The sequence below is a fragment of the Podarcis muralis genome, chromosome 8, assembly GCF_964188315.1.
Source record: "Podarcis muralis chromosome 8, rPodMur119.hap1.1, whole genome shotgun sequence".
Taxonomy (NCBI): domain Eukaryota; kingdom Metazoa; phylum Chordata; class Lepidosauria; order Squamata; family Lacertidae; genus Podarcis; species Podarcis muralis.
In genome coordinates, this window is record NC_135662.1 from 11767770 (window position 1) to 11788115 (window position 20346).

Sequence of the window (20346 nt, forward strand, 5' to 3'; positions counted from 1 at the left end):
GGCCTTTTAAGGATGTACTGTGGGTGGAAGGACTGAAGGATACAGGCACCCCTATCCCATTTCCATTCTGCCGCTGTGTTATCTCCTAAGGTAAATCTGTGAATTGACTGTGAAGAAGGGAATGGGGAAAAGGAGAAAGCAGGGGCAATTTATAATGCTGTAAAATGGCAGGTAAGCAAAGGGTTAAATACCCTTCCCCTCCACTGCCGCTTCTAGTTGCCTCCTCCTGGTGCTGTTTTTCCTGTTTAAAAGGGTCATGAGGCGACTGTTGCACATGCTTGCATATATGATGTGCTCTGACCCTAACGTGCCGTGAACAGGGAACAAAAGGGCAAAACCGGGTGTTGCAGATTTATTATTTCCTCCTCGTGTTATTTGTTTGTGGCATTTGTACCCCACCCTTTCAAACCCCCCCCCCCCAAAAAAAGGCTCTCAGAGCAGCTTACCAGGATCAGCTGCAAGGCAGGCCCTGTCCTTAGGACTCACAATCTGAAAAAGGCATGACACAGGAGAGGGGGGGGACCCAGAAAGGGTGGGAGGAGAGAAGAGCAAGCTCAGTCACAAGTCCTTAAAGTTACAGTGGTACCTTGGGTTACAGACGCTTCAGGTTACAGACGCTTCAGGTTACAGATTCCGCTAACCCAGAAATAGTACCTCAGGTTAAGAACTTTCCTTCAGGATGAGAACAGAAATCGTGTGGTGGTGGTGCGGCAGCAGCAGGAGGCCCCATTAGCTAAAGTGGTACCTCAGGTTAAGAACAGTTTCAGGTTAAGAACAGACCTCCAGATCTAATTAAGTTCTTAACCTGAGGTACCACTGTACAACCAATATTGACGGTGGTTTTGGATGTCCTGCCCTCCAGAAGAGCAGTCTCTCCCCTGAAATACTCTCCCATCCCTGAGGTCAGATCCAGGAGACAATATCCAGGGCTGGAGAACAGGGCAGCTCTATTTGCAGTGGAGTTCTGTTCCTCATGCAGCTTCCTTCCTTCCTTCCTTCCTTCCTTCCTTCCTTCCTTCCTTCCTTCCTTCCTTCTAATATAGCATTTGCTGCTGAAAACGGCAGTGTCTAGTTTCCCCTGCTCTCCTCTCTGCAACGTATCATGAAACTTGCAACATACTGTGAAACTGGCCAGGTGATGTGATATCATCACCTCGCCTTACTAGCAGCAGCCAGTGACGCGGACTGGAGTCCAGAGAAACTCGCAGTGCGGTGATGTCACTTTCCAGAAGGTGACTTACACTAGATGCTATGTGGGATCAGCGAAACGGAATAGGGAGGAGAGATCGTGGTTTCTGCGGCAGCCACGTGTCTGCTGCAACCCCTGCATCTCTCCTGCTAGGGATGGGTGACTCTGTCGATTTTAGTTTCTCATTTTCCCAATCTGAAATTCTCAGTTATCCATGTTTTCACATCGGTCTGCTTTAAAAGAAGGAAAAGAGGCCATCACAAAAATACACTAGTACAGTCATACCTCGGGTTACAGATGCTTCAGGTTGCGTTTTTTTGGGTTATGGACTGCCAAAACCCAGAAGTATCAGAATGGGTTACTTCCGGGTTTCGGCGGTCGCACATGTGCAGAAGTGCTGAATCGCGCTTTGCGCATGGGCAGAAGCGCCAAATCGCGCCGCTGCAGGTTGCGGGCACTGCGGGTTGCGAACATGCATCCCACACGGATCACGTTCGCAACCCGAGCATCCACTGTATTTTAGTGTGACTTTCTCTGAATGCACAAGTTTGAATGCAATTTTGCCTCATCGACACAATTTTGTAGATCAGCGTTCCCCAGTACAAAATGTTGCATCCCTTAATATCCCTTAGCATCCCTTAATATGTGCATTGTTCTGCACGCTTTAGGATATGCTTTCTGCAGACGTTGCAAAATTTGGGGAACTGTAAATTTTGAAGGTTTCAGTTTGCATATTGTTCCGAAAGGGCAAATTAGGTAGCGGAGAACCTTTAAATGTAAACCGACTTGCGTTTTTCACCTTCCCTTTCTGCCTACTGCCTGTTAATCAGCCTAGATCCAGTATGGGGAACCTGTGAGCTGCCTGATGTTGTTAGACTCTTGCTCCCATCAATCCCAGCCAGCATGGTGCTGGAGCCATAAATGCACGTCTTGGCACCTCATCGGGCAACCGGTGGACACTTCCTTCTTTTCAAACTGGTGCAACAGCAACATTGCACCTAATGACATCCTCAGATTTTCTCAGGTTGGATTACACAGGCTTGGGGGCACTGTAAAAAGCTTCCCAGTCAGCACTTCCCCACAGCAAAGAGCTACTGCAGCCGAGGCTTATCTTGGCTTGATTTTCTTTTTACCCAGATCCTTTAAATCCTTGTTGTTCGGCTTAGCGAGGCTGGGTGCCTTCAGACCCCGCCCCCCAACAATAAGGGATTGGAACAAATCTGCAGAGCAAATGTGGGTCAACCTGCTTAAAAAAAAAAGTCTGGTGTGACAAAGGAAAAGGAAATCTCTTGGCATTTCATGATATGCCAGTGGTTGCTTTGACATTGGACCGATATGGCTGTTACACACACGAAAAGTGTGTACACACACACACTGTGAGTGCTGGCGTTTCTTCCCTGCTTTCTCTTAAAAAAATATTCAGTCAAGATTAAGGCAAGGAACCAGCACGTTCACAAAGGCTACCTTCTCTGGTAGCAGGTTTTGTGGCCCACAAAACAAGTCACAAGGAGATACTTCAAACAGCAACAGCAAGTTCTTACCTCCTCGTTCTGACTTCTGACCCTTACCCATAGGGGAAAAGGGGATTCCAGGCCTTGTTTCACCTCGGATATTTCCTCCTCTACCATTTAAGTTCCTGCATATTTAAAGCATATGCATTTAAGCATGCACCTAACATGTGGACGGGGGTCAGGTGCATGTAGTATCTTAAAGTTGTCTGCTCCCAGACGACACTGGAATTCCCTCCATGGAGATGTCAAACTGGCTCCCTCCTTGTTGTCCCTCCTCTGGCAGGTGAATACCTTCTTGTCCCCACAAGGCTTTGGGGGAACCGGGTGCTTTTAATGAAAGGGCTGGTGCAATGCTGTTTTCGATTATTATATGTACGGTTTTAGCAGTTTATCTGTTTATATAGCAATAGATTTTATACACGTGCTCACTCAACTGCTCCCATAGGTGGGACTGGGACTCCCGCAGGTGCCGCACATTCGTAAGAACTCAACCTTTAAGCGTGGAAGCAGCTACACTTCGGAACTCCCTGCGTGTTGAGGTCCATCAGGCTCCTTCACTTCAATCTTTTCGGCGCCTGCGAAAAACATCCCCGTTTTTAGGCGAGCGTACCCAGGTGCTTAGAGAAACCTGGGGTTAACTTTAATCTGTTTTAGTGCTTGTTGTTTTATAAGTGTGTTTTTAAAGTATAGTTGTGAATTTTTCTCGATGTCATTGCCTTATCCTTTTGTAAACTGCTCTTAAAAAAACCAAAAACCAATCAGGCGGTGTATAAATTTTATAAAAAAATTATAAAATATAGAGAGAGTTTTGACTTCATCAAAGTTTAATTGCTTTTTTCCTATGTTTTTTTAGCAATTCTCATTTTTATCCGTAAGCCGCCTTGATCCCCTGTCAGGGCGGAAAGTCGGGCTAAATAAATAAACAACTTCTTCTTCTTCTTCTTCTTCTTCTTCTTCTTCTTCTTCTTCTTCTTCTTCTTCTTCTTCTTCTTCTTCTTCTTCTTCTATTAGAGGCTGCCTGCGTGTCTCTGCATGGAACATCAGCCTCCGCCGCAAGCTGCCTCAGCTGCGCGCGCTCACCCCACGGAAAGGCGCGTGCGTGCATGCGCGCGAAAGAGAGAGAGAGAGGGGAGAGCCATTGCGTACGCCTAGGCGCGTGCGCAGGGCTACTTCCTTGTTTTCCTCACGTGACAAGCCTCCTCCTGAGAGAGAGAGAGAGAGAGAGAGAGAGAGAGAGAGAGAGAGAGAGAGAGGCGGATGGTTAGTGGTAGGCGGAGCCTGCGCGGGAGGCGAGAGGCGGGAGAAGGGGGGGGGAAAGCAGCGTAAGGGGCGATTGGTCCGTTCGACGGGTGATTGAAAGGCGGGCTGCGGTGGGTCGGACCGGTCGGGCGAGCGGCGCGTGCCTCTTTCCCCCTTCCTCTCTCTCTCTCTCTCTCTCACACACAACACACACACACACACAACCGTCAGGCGCGAGGGCGTGTGCGCGCGCACTCTCTCCCCTCCTCCTCCTCCTCCTCCGTCCTTCCTTCACTCCCTCCCTCCCTCTCGCGCGCGCGCTCCCGCCCCGGGAGGAGGAGGAGGAGGCGGCTGCAGGAGCCTGCGCGAGAGCGAGCTGCGCGGAGGGAGGAGGAGGAGGAGGAGGACGCGCGTCCAGCAGGCAGGCAGGCAGGCAGTCCAGGCTGGCGGGCGGAGAGCGGCTCGGCTCCCTCCTCACGTCTCGTCTTCCCGGGGACTCGGACCTGGACCCCCTCAGCCGCCGCCGCTGCCGCTGCCCTCCGCCTTCCTCCTCCTCGCCGCCGCCGCTCCTCCGCCTCCCCGCGCCGACCCTTCCCTCCTCCTCCTCCCGCCCCCCAACTCCGGCTTGGGGAGGGGGGGCTCTCCGCCGAGAAGGGAGGGGGCCGCCTGCGCAAGTTAGTAGCCCTCTGAGGAGAAATGGGGGGGGTGCGCTGAGGGAGGAGGAGGAGGAAGGGGGTTTTCCTCCTCTCTTTTTATCATTAGTATATTTTTTTTGGCGGGGAATGACCTCCCCCCCCACTCACGCCACAAACACTCCCCCCCGCACACACTTCACTCTTGAGGGGATGCTTTGTGGTTGTGGGTTTTTGTGGTTGTGCGTTAGGTTCACTGAAGGCGCTTTTCTGCCCACTTTCCATCTATTTTGGGGTGTGTGTGGTGGTTTTTTTTTGGGGGGGGGAGGAGGGAAATAAGACCTGGGATGAGGGAACAGCCCCCTTTTTTTTCCCTGAGGGAGATGTCAAGAGGATGTCTCTATCCCACCCCACCCCCTGCACCAAAAAAGAGAGAAGATAATATGAATACGGACTTGGGGAGTTAGGCTTTCCTGGGGTGGGTGATGGTTGCTTTTTTTAATGGGGGGGGGACTGTGGTTTCCCTCCCCCCCTCCTCCATTCACTTTCCTGCTAGGAAAAAGAAAGATCTGGTCAGGAATTTCGCTTTCTGAAAGGCAATAAGAAGGAGAGAGGGTGTTGCAACAGAGAAGGCTCGGATGCTGTGGTTCAAAAGGCTCTCTGAGGTTCCAGAAGATGCACCCTCTTATTTATTTATTTTTAAAAATAAGGAATGGGCAAAACAGTTGAAGAAGATCCCTTACGAAGTGTAACAAGAGTACGCCGGTGTTTGCAGCTTGGAAGCCCACTCTTTTGGGATCTGGTGTGGAGATGGTTGGTGGTCTAACCTTGGAATCGCCAGTCTGCACCCCTCTCCTCCCTCCCCACCCCTCACTAACGTAGCCTTTAGGATAATCTTGAGGATGAGTCAACTGGATACCCTGTTTTCTTAAGTGGGAGAATCGAAGGAAGTCTCGAACTGTGGAGGAAAAGAAGAGGCACCAAGGAGATGGGATCTATGAGGCAGGGTTCCCCATGGAAATACTCTGTAAGGGACTGAGGTGGAGGGACACCCATCGTTTCTTCCTTCAAAATAAGACATCTTCGAAAGAAGTGAGCCTAGTGATGATGGGGGCAGAGACAGTCTGATGAAGGCATCTCCTGTCTTCCCACCCACCCCCCTCTACAGAAGCAGGCTGTGAACTCTATTCCCAAAAGGGTGCCATGCAGTCAGAAGAGAAACTAGGTGCAGAAAGGGGTGGTGGTGCGGATTACTTAGACGCCTCCCTCAGCTAAAGCTTCTTTGCCCTGTCTTGTGTTTAATGCTCAGTCTCTCCTTGTCTCTTCTTTCCTTGTCTGTGTTCATCTGTTTCTGCTGGGCAGGATCATGCCGGACCAGATCACTGTGTCGGAGTTTATTGCTGAGACCACAGAGGATTACAATTCCCCAACCACATCCAGCTTTACTACCCGGCTACAGAACTGCAGGAATACTGTCACGCTGCTGGAAGAGGTAAATAAACACTTGTCACCTTTGCTTTCTGTGTATGGTTGCATGGGGAAGCCAGGTGACATGCATACCGCCCTGCTTTCTTCATGACTATAGCGTGGATGCTCTTGGGTGATGATTGCACACAGTGCTCATGTCTATGAATTCCAAGGGTTTTGGTGTTAAATGAGGTTGAATATTGTCTTTTCTGTGTCTTGTTATCCCGTGTTGCTTTCCTGATATCAGTAGTGTTGACTGCAGCAGGATTGTTTGATGACATGATTTATGCAGAGCAAACGGTTAGACAGAATGAATGAAGCTTGATGTGTCTTTGGCACAGATGAAGCAATGGATAATTGGTGGCAAGGACAAGCTGTAGAGGAGATCTCTTTGAAATGGGAGATTGGTGACAAACGTTTTGGGCTATGATGTTGAAAGGGGAGGAATGCAATGCAAAATGATGCAGTCATGCCGTCTCTTGGATGGTAGAGCAGCTCTGCACAGCCTGATTCATGTCACCCATCTCAAAATTAGCAGTTGCATGTCATTTTCAGTCTAAGTCAGGCAACATACCTATATAGTTCCTAATATTTTTGAATATTGTACTTGATGTGGGATGCATTGTTATTTAAGAATCTGACATTGAATTTTGTTTGCGTGGTGATTAAAAAGCTTGTGGAGATCACAGCAAGGTTAAAATTGGATTTTCATATCATGGTCCACATGGCTTCTTAAACTAAGTCTTGAGTTTCCAGTTACCTTATTTTTCAAAAGGTGTTGTTCATATTATAATGGTTTTGTGCATATTGTAACAGGCAAGATAAACTAGCTTTATTGAAATTGCAGAAGAGCTTTCTTTCACACATTCACAATAAAATTGTACTGATCAAGTTTGTGCTCTGGGGGATGCAAAATGCTATTCCAAAAGATTAGTTATAATTACTTCCTTGTTGAAAGTAATCTTGTATATTAACAGCCTGAGTGCTACTAAGTAATTGGATAATAGAATTGGAGGATAAGACCAGTTGTTTGTGAATATCTTGTTTTGAAGTGACATTGATTCAAGCTTGCAGATTTGCCACACTGTTGGTTTGTAGTTGCCCCTGCAAGAGTACTCTCAAGTAAAATTTCTCCCAGTACTGTATATAGTTAAACATTGCTGTCAGCTGTTCATGTGACTCCAGAGAGCACTGAGATGGGATGCTACTGCATCTGGTTGTGGAAACAATGGTGACCTCTTCTGTCTAAAGTGTTGCTGGCCCTTGGAAGTCAGAAAGCTATCTATAAGCTCATATGGCATTGCCTAGTGCTAGGCAGTTTAGGACTGTCTGCTTTCATATCAGACTATGTGCCTATACTTCAGGCTTTCTTGTTCTTTAAAGAGTTGATAAACATATAGACAGAAGGAAGTCAGAGCTTTGCTTGCAGCCTGACAATCACTGCTGGTATCTCCCTCTGGCTTTCAGATCCAAGAAAGGGACAGGGAAATGTGCTCTGTACAACACACAAATAAGCACAAAAAATATATTTTCAGGGTCCAGGTGAAGAGATGGGAGGGATCTTGACAACTGAGTGCTGTGCTGAGCAGTCACTAATTTCACTCTGGCGTTCATTTTGAACAGACATATAACTTTGAAATACTAGTACTGGAGCTTCTAAAACAACATGTTGGTAAAAGAAAACTGGCAATACAGTCTCTCTGTGTTATATGTAGTCTGGCTGCATAAACTGGTAATCTGTTGAAAACTTGTGTTCCATTTAAGTTTTTCCTAGGCCATTATGCTGAGTGGAGGAAGCAGGCCACTAACTTGTATCAGAATGTTGTTCAAAAATATGTATTTTTTCAGCGCTGCAGTCCTTAACACACTTAGTGAGGAACAAGTTGGGTCCACTATGCCCAGCATGTATTCAGATGTTGGAGAATTTTCAAAACAATGAATCCAGGGAAGTGTTTTTAGTGGGGAAACTGCTGCAAGTGAGAATGTTCAAAAAGGCTGTTAATCCACAGTTGGAGGACTAGGCCAGTAGGGATCAGCCTGTTTTTGTTCGGTACCCTTCCAAAAGTAATTTAATCCCTTTCCTTTCTTTAGTAAGTCATTGAATCAGTGAGAATGTGACAAAATATCATTTTTATTTTGTTTCCACATTCCTTTATTCTAGCCAACAAGACATCACAGAGATGAATTCCTCATTTTCATGTCATAACAAATGGAACAAATTCATGAGGGGGAAAGGAAGTGATGGAATTCATTGGCTTTATTGATTATAGTTTTCTCCTCTTTTTCCAAGTAGCAAGCCAGATTGCTGATTATTCAGGCTTTATGCTCACTTCCTTATGACTTTATATAATGCTAAGTATAATGCATCTTGCCTTGCTGGAGGAAGCAATCCTTGGAATGGTCTTTTAAAGACTGTATTCAGTGAAAAGGCTGGACAATATATTTCTATCAAATGGCTGCAGCAGTCAAAATCCCCCCTGGCAGGTTTTTAGAAGGGAGCCTGTTAATAAAGTACTAGCATCTTTCAGAAAAGAAACATCAGAGATCGAGTTCCTGAAGAGCTCTTGTATAGCCAACTGGAAGCATACTTGAAAAAGTCTGTATCCAGTGTTCAGTCTTTTTATAAAGCGGAAAGAAAGTAACACACAATTGGGTCAGGAGAAGGTCAAATTTGTAGAATAATCAGAGGTATTTTTTTGTCATTGCTCATATCATCAACTGCTTTTATTTTATGGAATGCTGATGATGAGCTGTAAATGCTCATGGGTGTAGCATAAAGTAAATACAGTATAAAATAGTAAAGGAAGGTAATTTTGCAAACGTGTCTACCTTCTGCTTATCAAAGAGGAAGAACAGCCATTAACTGGCATTCTGTTGCACTGTTGGAGTATCGAATACCTGCTCCAGAAGGAATGGAGAACCTCAGCCTTGGGGACCAATGGGCCCTCGGAGCATCTCTGTCTACCCCTTGGAACTCTCTCTGAGCCATACCTCTCACTGGCCCTGCTTTGCACGCTCTGGAATATGTCCCTGAACTGTGATAATGTTTCATGCTTGCCTGGAAAGGAGGGTAGAGAGGGAAATGTGAGTGTGAACAATCTTTTTTACTGTACCAAAGGTAAAATTCCCATTTATTGCTCTGCTTATTTATTACCTCTGTCATGCGATCCAAGGAAGGAAGTGTGGCCATTGGGCTGAAAAAGATTCCCTACCTCTGTGCTGCAGTTTTTGAACAGAAGTAATTTTAAGTCTGGATGGCAGGGAAATGTTTTATTACGTGGAAGTTTTGCCTTCAAGATTTGATCCCATCATCTTAAATAGTTAATAGAGTATAATGTTTGAACAAATGGCAGTTCTATTGGCATGGCAGTGTAGTTCTGGGATGAATGTCAGCATAGACAGTTCTCAAATGAGAATCTGTATGCCGTTTCTCCCGGTTCTTCCTTGAATTACTGTGGCAGTACTGGCTGGTCGAAGGACTCCTCTGCTACTATGGATATGCAGTTAATTGTGCAAGGATTGTTAAAGTTATAAACTGATTTCCAGCAAAGTGGTTTTATAGTCTATTTTCCCTTGATGCTCAAGCCTGGGGGTTGTCTCTCTGTGTGCACAGCACATCTGCTGCTAAAACAGACGTCCAAGGACTGCTCCTTACTAACCAGAATATATTGCACATAAGACCACTAACAGTGGATAGACCATTTTGGGGAACTTTTTTGTGTGTGAGAAGGGAAAATCACCTGACTGAACTTAGATGTGGGGTAGGGTAGATCCATCAGGAGTTCATTTAGAAAGGATAAAAGGAATTGCAATTTAAGTTGACTTTGGGAAGGTAACTGCATACTATTAGCTTGGATAAAATAAAAGCCTATTCCACACAATATCTAATCACAGCTGTTCGACAGTGGAATATACTCCCACAAGAGGTGGTGGACTCTCCTTCCTTGGAGGTTTTTAAGCAGCGGTTGGATGGCTTTGTGTCATGGATGCTTTAGCTGTGATTCCTGCATTGCAGCGGGTTGGACTAGATGACCCTTGGGTCCCTTCCAACTCTAAGATTCTGTGAAAGCCTCTGTGAAACCTGTATTTATTCTATGTGCACTCTCAACACACAGGGAAGGCATTCTTTGAGAAATGAGTCCAAGCCATTTAATTCATTAAAGAGTATAACTGGAACCTTGAATTGAGCCTGGGAGCCAAGGCAGACGCTACAGTTGAGCTGGGATCACTGAAATGTGCTTCCTGTAGTTAGTCAGTAGGGCTTGACAAGCATCTGCATTTTGTACCAGCTGAAGCTCCTCCAGGGGCAGCCTCATGTAGAGTTTAGGAAAATAATCCATTCCAAGGTGTGTCCCGTGTATGAATGGTGGTGGACCGATCCTGATAGTTGAGGAGATGTAGTAGACAATTTATCAAATGTAAGTGATAAAAAATATTCCTTTCTGCTGCAGGCTGAATTTCTGACTGTGGAAAAACTTAACTCCATCAAATTTAGGTGGTTTCCTTCTCCTTTAGATATCCCCTTTTTTCCTTGCTTCCTTATTTTTCACTGAGTGCATTTTCTGTTACATTTTCAAACTTATATATGCTTCTTTAATAGGTGCAGAAATACTTTTTTTAAAAAAAAAAACCCACCCATGTAAAAATAGGATCCTTGGGGAATCTTAATAAATTTGCAAATGTCTAAGGCAAGCTGCAGGCAGTATTAATCTACCTGGGTTCTAAAGTGTACTGTATTATTTTTACCAATAAACAAAGGTTACATGATAATCTTTACTAAAGCTAAAATAATGGGATTATTTCTGTATTTTATGTTCTTGCTGATTTGTTTCAATAATATTCAACAAAGGTCTTATTGCTCTTCTTGTATTGCATTTTTTTTCTTGCTTAAAATATATTTTGAAATTTGATAGAGGCACACAGCCACACCCTACACATTAGTTCTGTTCTGTTCATTCATCTAGTTTAATTATTTTGCTACATGCCTATACCACTCAAAACATAAAATGTAGTGGCCCCTTTATTTTTCACTTACCACTAGATATACATTTATGATTTGTAAGTGTCTGTAAAGTGCACTACAGTGGTACCAAGGGTTACAGACGCTTCAGGTTGCAGATGCTTCAGGTTACAGACTCCGCTAACCCAGAAATAGTACCTCGGGTTAAGAACTTTGCTTCAGGATGAGAACAGAAATCGTGCAGCAGTGATGCAGCGCGTACCTAAAGTGGTACCTCAGGTTAAGAACAGTTTCAGGTTAAGAACGGACCTCCGGAATGAATTAAGTTCCTAATAAGAGGTACCACTGTACTGCAGTCAGTGAAATAGAATAAGAGTAAAGGTAAAGGTAAAGGTACCCCTGCCCGTATGGGCCAGTCTTGCCAGACTCTGGGGTTGTGCGCCCATCTCACTTAAGAGGCCAGGGGCCAGCGCTGTCCGGAGACACTTCCGGGTCACGTGGCCAGCGTGACAAGCTGCATCTGGCGAGCCAGCGCAGCACACGGAAACGCAGTTTACCTTCCCGCCAGTAAGCGGTCCCTATTTATCTACTTGCACCCGGGGGTGCTTTCGAACTGCTAGGTTGGCAGGTGCTGGGACCGAGCAACGGGAGCGCACCCCGCCGCGGGGATTTGAACTGCTGACCTTTCGATCAGCAAGTCCTAGGCACTGAGGCTTTTGCCCACAGCGCCACCCGCGTCCCTAGAATAAGAGAGTTCTAGTTAAAACAACTCTGAGCATATTGTTATTCCTAGCAATCTATTATCAGATTATTTAATTTGACAGTTATAAAATATTCTGGCTATTGCTTCTAGAGCACACAAAACCTACGGTAGTTAGTCCATTATTTCACACAGAGGCCAGCCAGGTGCCTCTGGAAAGTCTGCTTATAGGTCTAAGGGCTGTATCCCTCTTCTGCTATGGTTCCATAGCCACTCTGTTCTAACTCCTCTGCCAGTCTGCTTCATCGAATGGCTGTGGGTTCCAATACACAGAGAAATGCAGGGTTCTAATAGAGGGAGAAAAACATTTTGCTAAATCATTTTGTTGCCTGTTCTCCCAGCTGAGATATATATTTATGGAGGTATTCACAATCCCTATTAACCACCTTAAATATTTGGATGTTATCATCAGGGTTGGGCATCTCACTTTTCATGCCTAACTGTACATTAATTAAGAACAAACTAAACAGCACTGATCCCAGTACAACTAATTGGTGGACTCCACTGATCCTATCTGTGCCAAGTGTTTTTCCGTCAGGACAACATCCAAAGGATAATATATAGTTTATATGTGTAAGATCTTCAGCATGTTTTGAAGCACAAAGGCAGGGATATTGCTTATTTGTGTCTTCTATAATAGCTGAGGGCATAACATTTAAGGGTTTTGGTAAAGGAAATCCTATCTCTGAGTTTCTGCATGTCCTTTAAGCAGCAAGGTGGGACAAAAGAATGCAAAGGGGACATTTCCTACACAACAGCTGACTTTTAGAAACTGATATAGGGAGCAATCCTATGCACGTGAAGCTGCTATAAAGCAACCTGGTGTAAAGTTACACCAGATGCAAACCCTGTTCTGCAGCAAGGCTACTGCTCTGCTGAAGCCTAACAGAAGGAAAACAAGCCTGTAAAATAGTATTCTATGCCAGGTTGCCAGGTCACATGACCAAGCTGAATGGACTTGGGATCTAGCCAAGTCCCCCTCTCTGATCACGCACCTGCTGCCGCTGCCACCCCTTTAAGGGAGCATACACCAGCCTCTGTTCAGCCAGGATAATCAAGATACTGTATCCTGGTGTATCTTTGGCTGAGCCAAGGTTGGAGCCACTGAACTTTCAGCTGAATTGGGAGTTCTTCTGCATTCTTACCTTTGTAGAAGCTGTGTTGGGCCATCTTCAGCTAGGCTTGTTCATCTATACGTATCATAACTTTGTATTTAATAACACTTTCCACCAATTAGCCAGGAAGTGACATTAAGCTAACTGGCTTGAATTTCTCTGGATCCCTTGTTAAATTGGCTGCTTTCCAGTTCCTTGGAGACTGATGTTAGAAGATCAGTAATTTCATATTTCAGTTCTTTAAACTCTTGGGTGGATACCATCTGGCTCTAGTGTCTTGTTAACTGTCATTTTGTTGATAGGTCCTGGAATTTCCAATCTCTGTCACCACAATTTGTCTCAGTTGTTCAGAATTTGTTCTTCAATATGTCCTGTTGGGCACAGGTATAAAGTATATGTGTAGAATTATATATATTACCTTTCTATATAATGCCGTACAGGTAAGTCAGTCCTTCTGTTCAGTAGAGAGAGCTCAGGGTGGCTTTCCTTAAAAGATTTTCACCACACTAGAGTTAAGGCCAGGAACATAGGTTTAAATATTCACCATGTTCTGCAGCAAACTGCTGGCATGAACTTAATACAGTATGCAGTGTGGAGTGCTGAGGGAGTAGGAAACACAGATGCAAGCTCTTAGTTACAATTTCATCTAATGACATGAGTAAAAAAAGGTGTCAAAAGTTTCTGGGCTCTGCTGTGTTAATGGAGTGGTCCTGTGTCTCCTCTTTGATTCAGCTGGATAGAGCAGCTGTTGCCAGGTTGATGAATGGAGGTGCTTGGCTTCTTGACAGAGCTGTTGCTGGATGTATTTAAAAAATAGTTATGTTAAGACGAAGATCAACTTTTGGAACAACAGTATTAAGCCAATATAATGTAGTGGTTAGAGCATTGGACTAAGGCCTGGGAGGCTGGGGTTCTAATCCCCACTCAGCCATGAAGCTCACCTTGGGCCCATCACTGTGTGTTAAAGGTAAAGGTAAAGGTACCCCTGCCCGTACAGGCCAGTCTTGACAGACTCTGGGGTTGTGCACCCATCTCACTCAAGAGGCCAGGGGCCAGCGCTGTCCGGAGACACTTCCGGGTCACGTGGTCAGCGTGACATCGCTGCTCTGGCGAGCCAGAGCCACACACGGAAACGCCGTTTACCTTCCCGCTAGTAAGCGGTCCCTATTTATCTACTTGCACCTGGGGATGCTTTCGAACTGCTAGGTTGGCAGGCGCTGGGACCGAGCAACGGGAGCGCACCCTGCTGCGGGGATTCGAACCGCCGACCTTTCGATCGGCAAGCCCTAGGCGCTGAGGCTTTTACCCACAGCGCCACCCGCGTCCCTCACTGTCTGTTAGCTTAACCCTAACCTATGGTACAGGGTTGTTGTGAGGATAAGTTGGGGAGAAGGAGAACTATGTCTGCCACATTGAGCTTGTAAAAAGATAGGTGAGATATAAATGTAATAAGTTTATAACAAAACATGGTTTACCAAACCTTATACCACAATTTAAAGTACACTTGAATGTATATTAACTTGCAGTCCATTGGAGTTCATTAAAATACAGTGAATTTAGAACAAAAACTGTTGTGATGCAGTATGTGTGGGGTTGCCCTTGAAAAGAGTCTGGAAACTCTTACTGGCCCAAAATGTCATTGTCATGGTTGACAGGAGCTGGCAAAACTCCAGTTTTGCACTATCTCCTTTGGTTGTCTTTCTGGGCCCAGTTTAATGAAGTGTGTGTTCTTAACTTTTAAGCTTCAAATGGCCGAGGCCTTGGGGGCTTGAAAATCACATTCTCTTCTGTGTTCTCTTCTGTAGGCATTGTTCAGTATCTGAGGCCCTGCTCCATGTTCCCTTGCTTGCTGGAGCTCAACCATTGGCAGCAAGAGATGGAGTTGTTTCAGTCTTCCCATAGGGGCCTAAGAAAATGTGAAAATTTCAGAAGGCTTTTAGGGGTGGATAAGTGTTGATTCAGATTTTTGCTGGTTTCTTGTTTTGTCTTTCATCTGCTCTGGACATGGTTTATTGCTGTTATGTTTGGATTTTTTTGGAATGTTTCAGTTATATGATTAGTTGCCTTTTGTTTACTACAAAAGAAAAGTGGGGTTATTTTAGAACCGAGCCCTTGATTAGTAAATATATTGAGGGCTACAGTTAAGAAAATGCTTATAGGGATAAAAATATTTTCAAAATCGTTTATTGAGCATTTGACAGCATTCATTTCATGGTATTCAATTTAAAGTTTTTCATTTTGCTTCTGTGGATTACCTAGTGCCAACTGAAAAGTGAAAGAAAGGGGAAGAGTTAAACTGCTTATGCATGCTTGAGAATTCAGTGTCAGTATAATGCCTCCCCAAACTTAATTTGTATTTATGATACAACAATCTCTGCATTCCATATTCTATCATAGGGAAGCATTTTTCTTTGTTGGACTGCATGCAAGCTGTGGAGTCAAAATTAGGAACCCCCCCCCCCCACTCCTTCCTTGCTCAGTGGGCTGTCAGGAAAGGAGATTACTCTCACCAGATACTTAAACTGATTGGTGGCAGAAGGCTTTTCTCATTGGAGATTGCTGCTCCCTCCACTGGTCCATCTATGTTGGCTGCCCCTCCTGCCCCCACACCTGCAAGACATTAAGCCGAGGGCAACGTGTAACCCACCCCATTCTAAAAAGTGACATCTTCTGCAACCATAGCAATAAAATAAACACTCAGTAGTGAGTTGAATGAATTATTTTTATGGCGATGAACAAGGTTGTTAGATTTAAAAGTAATGGATTCTCTGTGTACTAGAACGTGTGCAGTAAGGTTAATGCAATACCACTGGAGAGCTTCAGCACAAGTTACTCTTAGGTGTAATTAATGCTTTTGAATAAATATCAGTAGTAAGTGTCATTGTATTGTACACATTGAAACTAAATGCAGAATAAGAATATGAACATCAGTACTTCATAAGTTTAGTGATTTTTATTCAGGGGGCTTCCACCCTGCTAATGGATGTGTTAATGTTGGAGACCTATTGTGCAGTAAGGTAAAGGACCCCTGGATGATTAAGTCCAGCCAAAGGAAACTATGGGGTGCGGTGCTCGTCTTGCTTCAGGGCAAGGGAGTCAGTGTTTGTCCACAGACAGCGGTACCTATTTATCTACTTGTACTGGTATGCTTTCAAACTGCTAGGTTGGCAGAAGCTGCGAAAGAGCAATGGGAGCTCACCCCATCGTGCGGATTCGAACCGCTGACCTTCCAATCAGCAAGCTCCCATTGTTAGTGAATCTGAGTGAATAGCAAAACTGACACAATTTGACTGGGATAAAGCAGTAAAACAAAAGCCTGCCTGTAATTAGAGATGGACTGAGCAGCCAAATTTATCCCTGTTCAAATTTGGTAGTACTCCGTCATAGGCCCATCACATATTGTGTGGACTTTTTTGAAAGAACGCTCCCTCTCCAAACCTGCATTTAAATTGTGCCCATTTTGTATGTAAAATACAAACAAACAAACAAATTTGTGAATGTTTACATAAACTTTTTTTTTATGTACATTTTCCCGCACAGTGAGAATGTATCACAGAATCTAGATAAGCATGTAATCCGATTGGGAGTGGTGTTCTAGTCTGCAGGCAAGTTCAGCAGCATTAGATTGGGTCAGTCTTCTGGAAAAAAAGCAGGCTAAATGAATTCCTCTTCCATTTGAATCTGTAATCAGTGTTGTGAAAGTGGACAGTCTTCTGGTGTCATTTGTAAGAGATACTGGCAGAATAAAGGTATTAGAAGCCTGTCCCAGGTCCTCAGATGTTCCAACTGCCACTCTGCTGATTAATTATGCTATGGTCTTGGAAACAAGATAGAGAATCCAACAAGGATGGATTTCCAGCACTTCTGCTGTACATTGATTTTGAGGATCATTCTGGATTAAGAGTCTCTTTGATTTTTGCTTCTTACAGTAATCTAGTTTATGTTTGACTCCTCATAGTAATTCCATGGTGGTTATGTAGCGCAGTGCATGTTGCATTATTTCACAGATGGAAACTCCACATTGATCTTACTCAAGAATAATAGCATTTGTGATTATTCAGTGACTGACTCTATAGTGCTATTCCTGTAGATAGAGCTTGCTTTATAGCAGACCTATAGTAGAAATGGCTATTTTTATACTGAAGAATCACTGAGCCTTAAATACAACTTATTACGTTCAGTTATTTATTTTTCTGATTATAACTTCTGGTTTTAAAAACCAAACACCAGAAAGTTGTATTTTGGGAATCGGTGTGAGGTGAGGTGTTTTTTTTTAAAAAAAAAAGTCTGTAGATGTAGAAGAGAAAGTAAGCAACACCTGAATATTTCTCTTTCAATATCGCTCTCCAGCCCAAACCTCTAATGTTTCCATCTGGTTGAGCCAGTGATTTGAGGTAACGGGAACATAAAGAAACAGAGTAGTGTATGATTGCATGAAACTCAGCTAGAGTTTGCATCTTCTACTACTGTACTCTCCCAGTAGCAGCCTTTCATTATTCCACCGCTTGTGGTCAAGTATGAGCTGAACAGTCAGCTACTGTTGCAGAGGGGAAAGACCTTGTTTCAAAATGAAGTTGAGTTTAACTGCACTTTTAAAGGAAAGTGATTCATAAGGGCAACAAATAGATAGAAGGGGGAAATGCTAAGTCATGCTATAGTTAAAAATAAATCCCAGAGGGTGCTTGAACTTCCATTTTCAAGCTGAATACATTGCCACATGCCAAGTAATCCGTTTCACTAAAGTTCAAACCCCAGATGACCTTTTTGAGAACAACTCCTGTTTTCACCCACATCTGGAATTTTACTGTCCTTTTGAGTCTGGGTTCCACCCAAACTGCTTTAGTAAGTGTTCCCACGCTAAACTTGCAATCTTACGCACACTTACCTGGGACTGTATTGAGTAAATTTACTTAAGATCAGGCTGTATAGTTCTTTTAAGAACATTGAAGGTGATGTCACTAATGGATCATAATTATTTATTTATTTTGGTCCTGGTGTTACTTCTGGTCAAACAAATATTGTAAAAACCTGTTAATTGGAGACAAAAATAAATTGAGTGTACATTTCAAGAGGAATTATGCTTGCATCATACTACACAACAGTTGTGGTTCTGAGGGGAAAGGCTAATTTTTCTCCATGTTGCCTGCCTTTTTAGGCTGATGCAGACTTAATGTGGTATATCTCTTAAAAATGGTTATGGGGTTATGGAATCATGTACACATTTACCAATTGCTTCTCTGTTAAGCATGGACTCCTACTACTACCAGACTCTACAGCTGTTACACAACCAGCACTAACCAATGTTTATCTTAACCAGCATTTGAAACTGGGGTGCTGTCTTCAGGAGCTAGTGGGTGAAGACTTCATAGCTTTATTTTGTTTATTAGTCTCTGCCTTGTTTTGAATGTTTTGTGCTTTCTATACAAGCATGCTCCTCCCTTCCCTTCATCAGTGTGACCACAAGAAGGAAATTGGGCCTTCTTTTTCTTTCTGCAAGGAGAAAAGAAGGAAATAGGGTCTTCTTTTTCTATCTGCAAGGAAGCGTCTATTAATATTTTCAACTAACAACAGATAGTTTTGTTTAAACAAGAACGAATGGTGGTTGGTTTAAGTTATGGTTTGTCCAAGTAAGAAACAACATTCTGGCTTGTTTGGGCAAGTGTAAACTAATCAGAGTTTGTCATTTCATCCAAAGTGGAAGAAACTGCATTTGAAAATGAAAGCAAATGCTTCCATTCTCCTGGAGGAGGAGGAGGAGGAGGAGGAGGAGGAGGAGGAGGAGAGAAGGCTCCTCATAAATGTTGATGCTAAAATATTTTGTTTTAACACCAAGACACACTTTTAAGATTTTGTTGCAGAAATTCATATGCAAAGTTGGTCAAGCAAAGATAAGTGTGTTAATCATAATAGCAGTTCTAATGCATTTACTAGATTGCTAAATAAGCAATACTCTTACCTCATATTGGAAAAGTTGTGAATTTTTCAACCTTTGAAATTACTACTACTGGACCCAGGAGTGCAGTCTGTGAGTTTGCTGAGCAGATTGTTCCTATGCATTTTGCTTGGCTCAGAAACTTCCAATCCAATATCGAGTGAAGTAAACTGATGAATGTTTAACAATATAAGTGTGCAATGAAGAAATAAACTCATAAATAAATTGAGAAGCTTGTTTCGGTATAGGCAGCTGGCAGTGGGGGTACAACATTGCAGGGGGTTGGACTAAATGACCCTTGTGATCTCTTCCAACTGTGATTCTATGAACATAGCTATTGTGGTTGGTATTCATTGATAGCCTTATTCATAAGGACTGTTGCTGCCATGTGATTCCAAAGTTGCAAGAGATGTGGTAATGGGGAGAACAATCATACTCTTCCCACACCAATAACCCATGGAAGCTCTACCTATGAACAAGGTAGTAGGGAGAAAAGTAGCAAGTATGGACAGTTTATTTCCCCTTTCCCCCTCTTATTGCAACTTAATGGTAATAATTTCACAGTAACTGTGGCCCACACACATGAGGTTAGTGAGTGGAGAAAGAAGAGCAGGGAGGACTTGGGCAGCCCACAATATTTCCACATACACCCTCACATCTCCTAAGTTCCTGCTTCTCTCTAATGAGGCAGCAAGTGGCTTGAGCCCCACCATGCACGGAGCTTATACTTGGCATGAATGGCCAGCATAAGCAGATGCATAAGCAGATCATGAGTCACTGCCCTAGGGGAGTAGCAGAAAGTCCAGAATTAATATTCCTGTGGTCTGTTGTGGTGCTGTGCACATGAAACAATAGCTGCTGTACCTGCATCAGCATTCAATAAGAATAATTGCATTAAAAAACACCAGTGGACCTATAACTGGTATATTATTGTTAATTTTTGAATTGCATTGACGTTTTAATGAAATGTGATGCTGTATATTTGAACTGTCAAGATTAATATATGCTAATGTCAGCATGAGTTAATTGATAATAACCTGCTTTTAGATTCTCAGATATTTAAAGAGAATTAAGAGAAGCACTCAGTTGCCCTTTAAAACTTGATAATTCCTTTTGTAACAGGTAGCAATAAGTTCTCCTTCTTTTTCTTCACAATTGCAAAGAAAATGATTCATTTAGTTCTGTGATTATCGGAAATCCATAGGCAAGATACAGCTGAAAGCATTTTCACGTGTTTGGGGGTGGGAGTCAGGGAGTAATCTACTACTTTTGGTGTACTGTTACGTGTTTTCTTAAACTGTTAGGTACTATTCCTTAGCTGCAGACACACTTCTTTGCTTTTTGGCTAAAAGTTTTATACTTCAAATTCTGGATATTCCATAAGATGTTGAATTTGAAGCCTGCTATAGTGGCCATGTGTGGACGTCATGTTGACCATAGCCATAGTTAGGGAAATCAGCCTGTGAATGGACTGTGTGCTGGTCTATGCAGCTCATGTAGTTCCTGTTTCATTTCTCCTTTGCTAGAGTGGGGAAGCAAGC

General features: G+C 43.6%; 1 protein-coding gene across 3 annotated transcripts in view; it reads left to right on the plus strand.

Annotated features, from left to right (window-relative positions):
- The window catches only part of ASAP1 (ArfGAP with SH3 domain, ankyrin repeat and PH domain 1), a 144884-nt gene that overhangs the window by 52812 nt on the left and 71726 nt on the right, over positions 1-20346 (plus strand). For 2 of the 3 annotated variants that reach the window (XM_028736148.2, XM_028736145.2), the window contains exon 3: positions 5934-6063. In XM_028736148.2, the coding sequence (XP_028591981.2) occupies positions 5934-6063 (130 nt within the window). Of the gene's footprint in view, positions 1-4281; positions 4614-5933; positions 6064-20346 lie in introns of those variants that run through there. The other variant, XM_077932732.1, reaches the window with a different exon arrangement.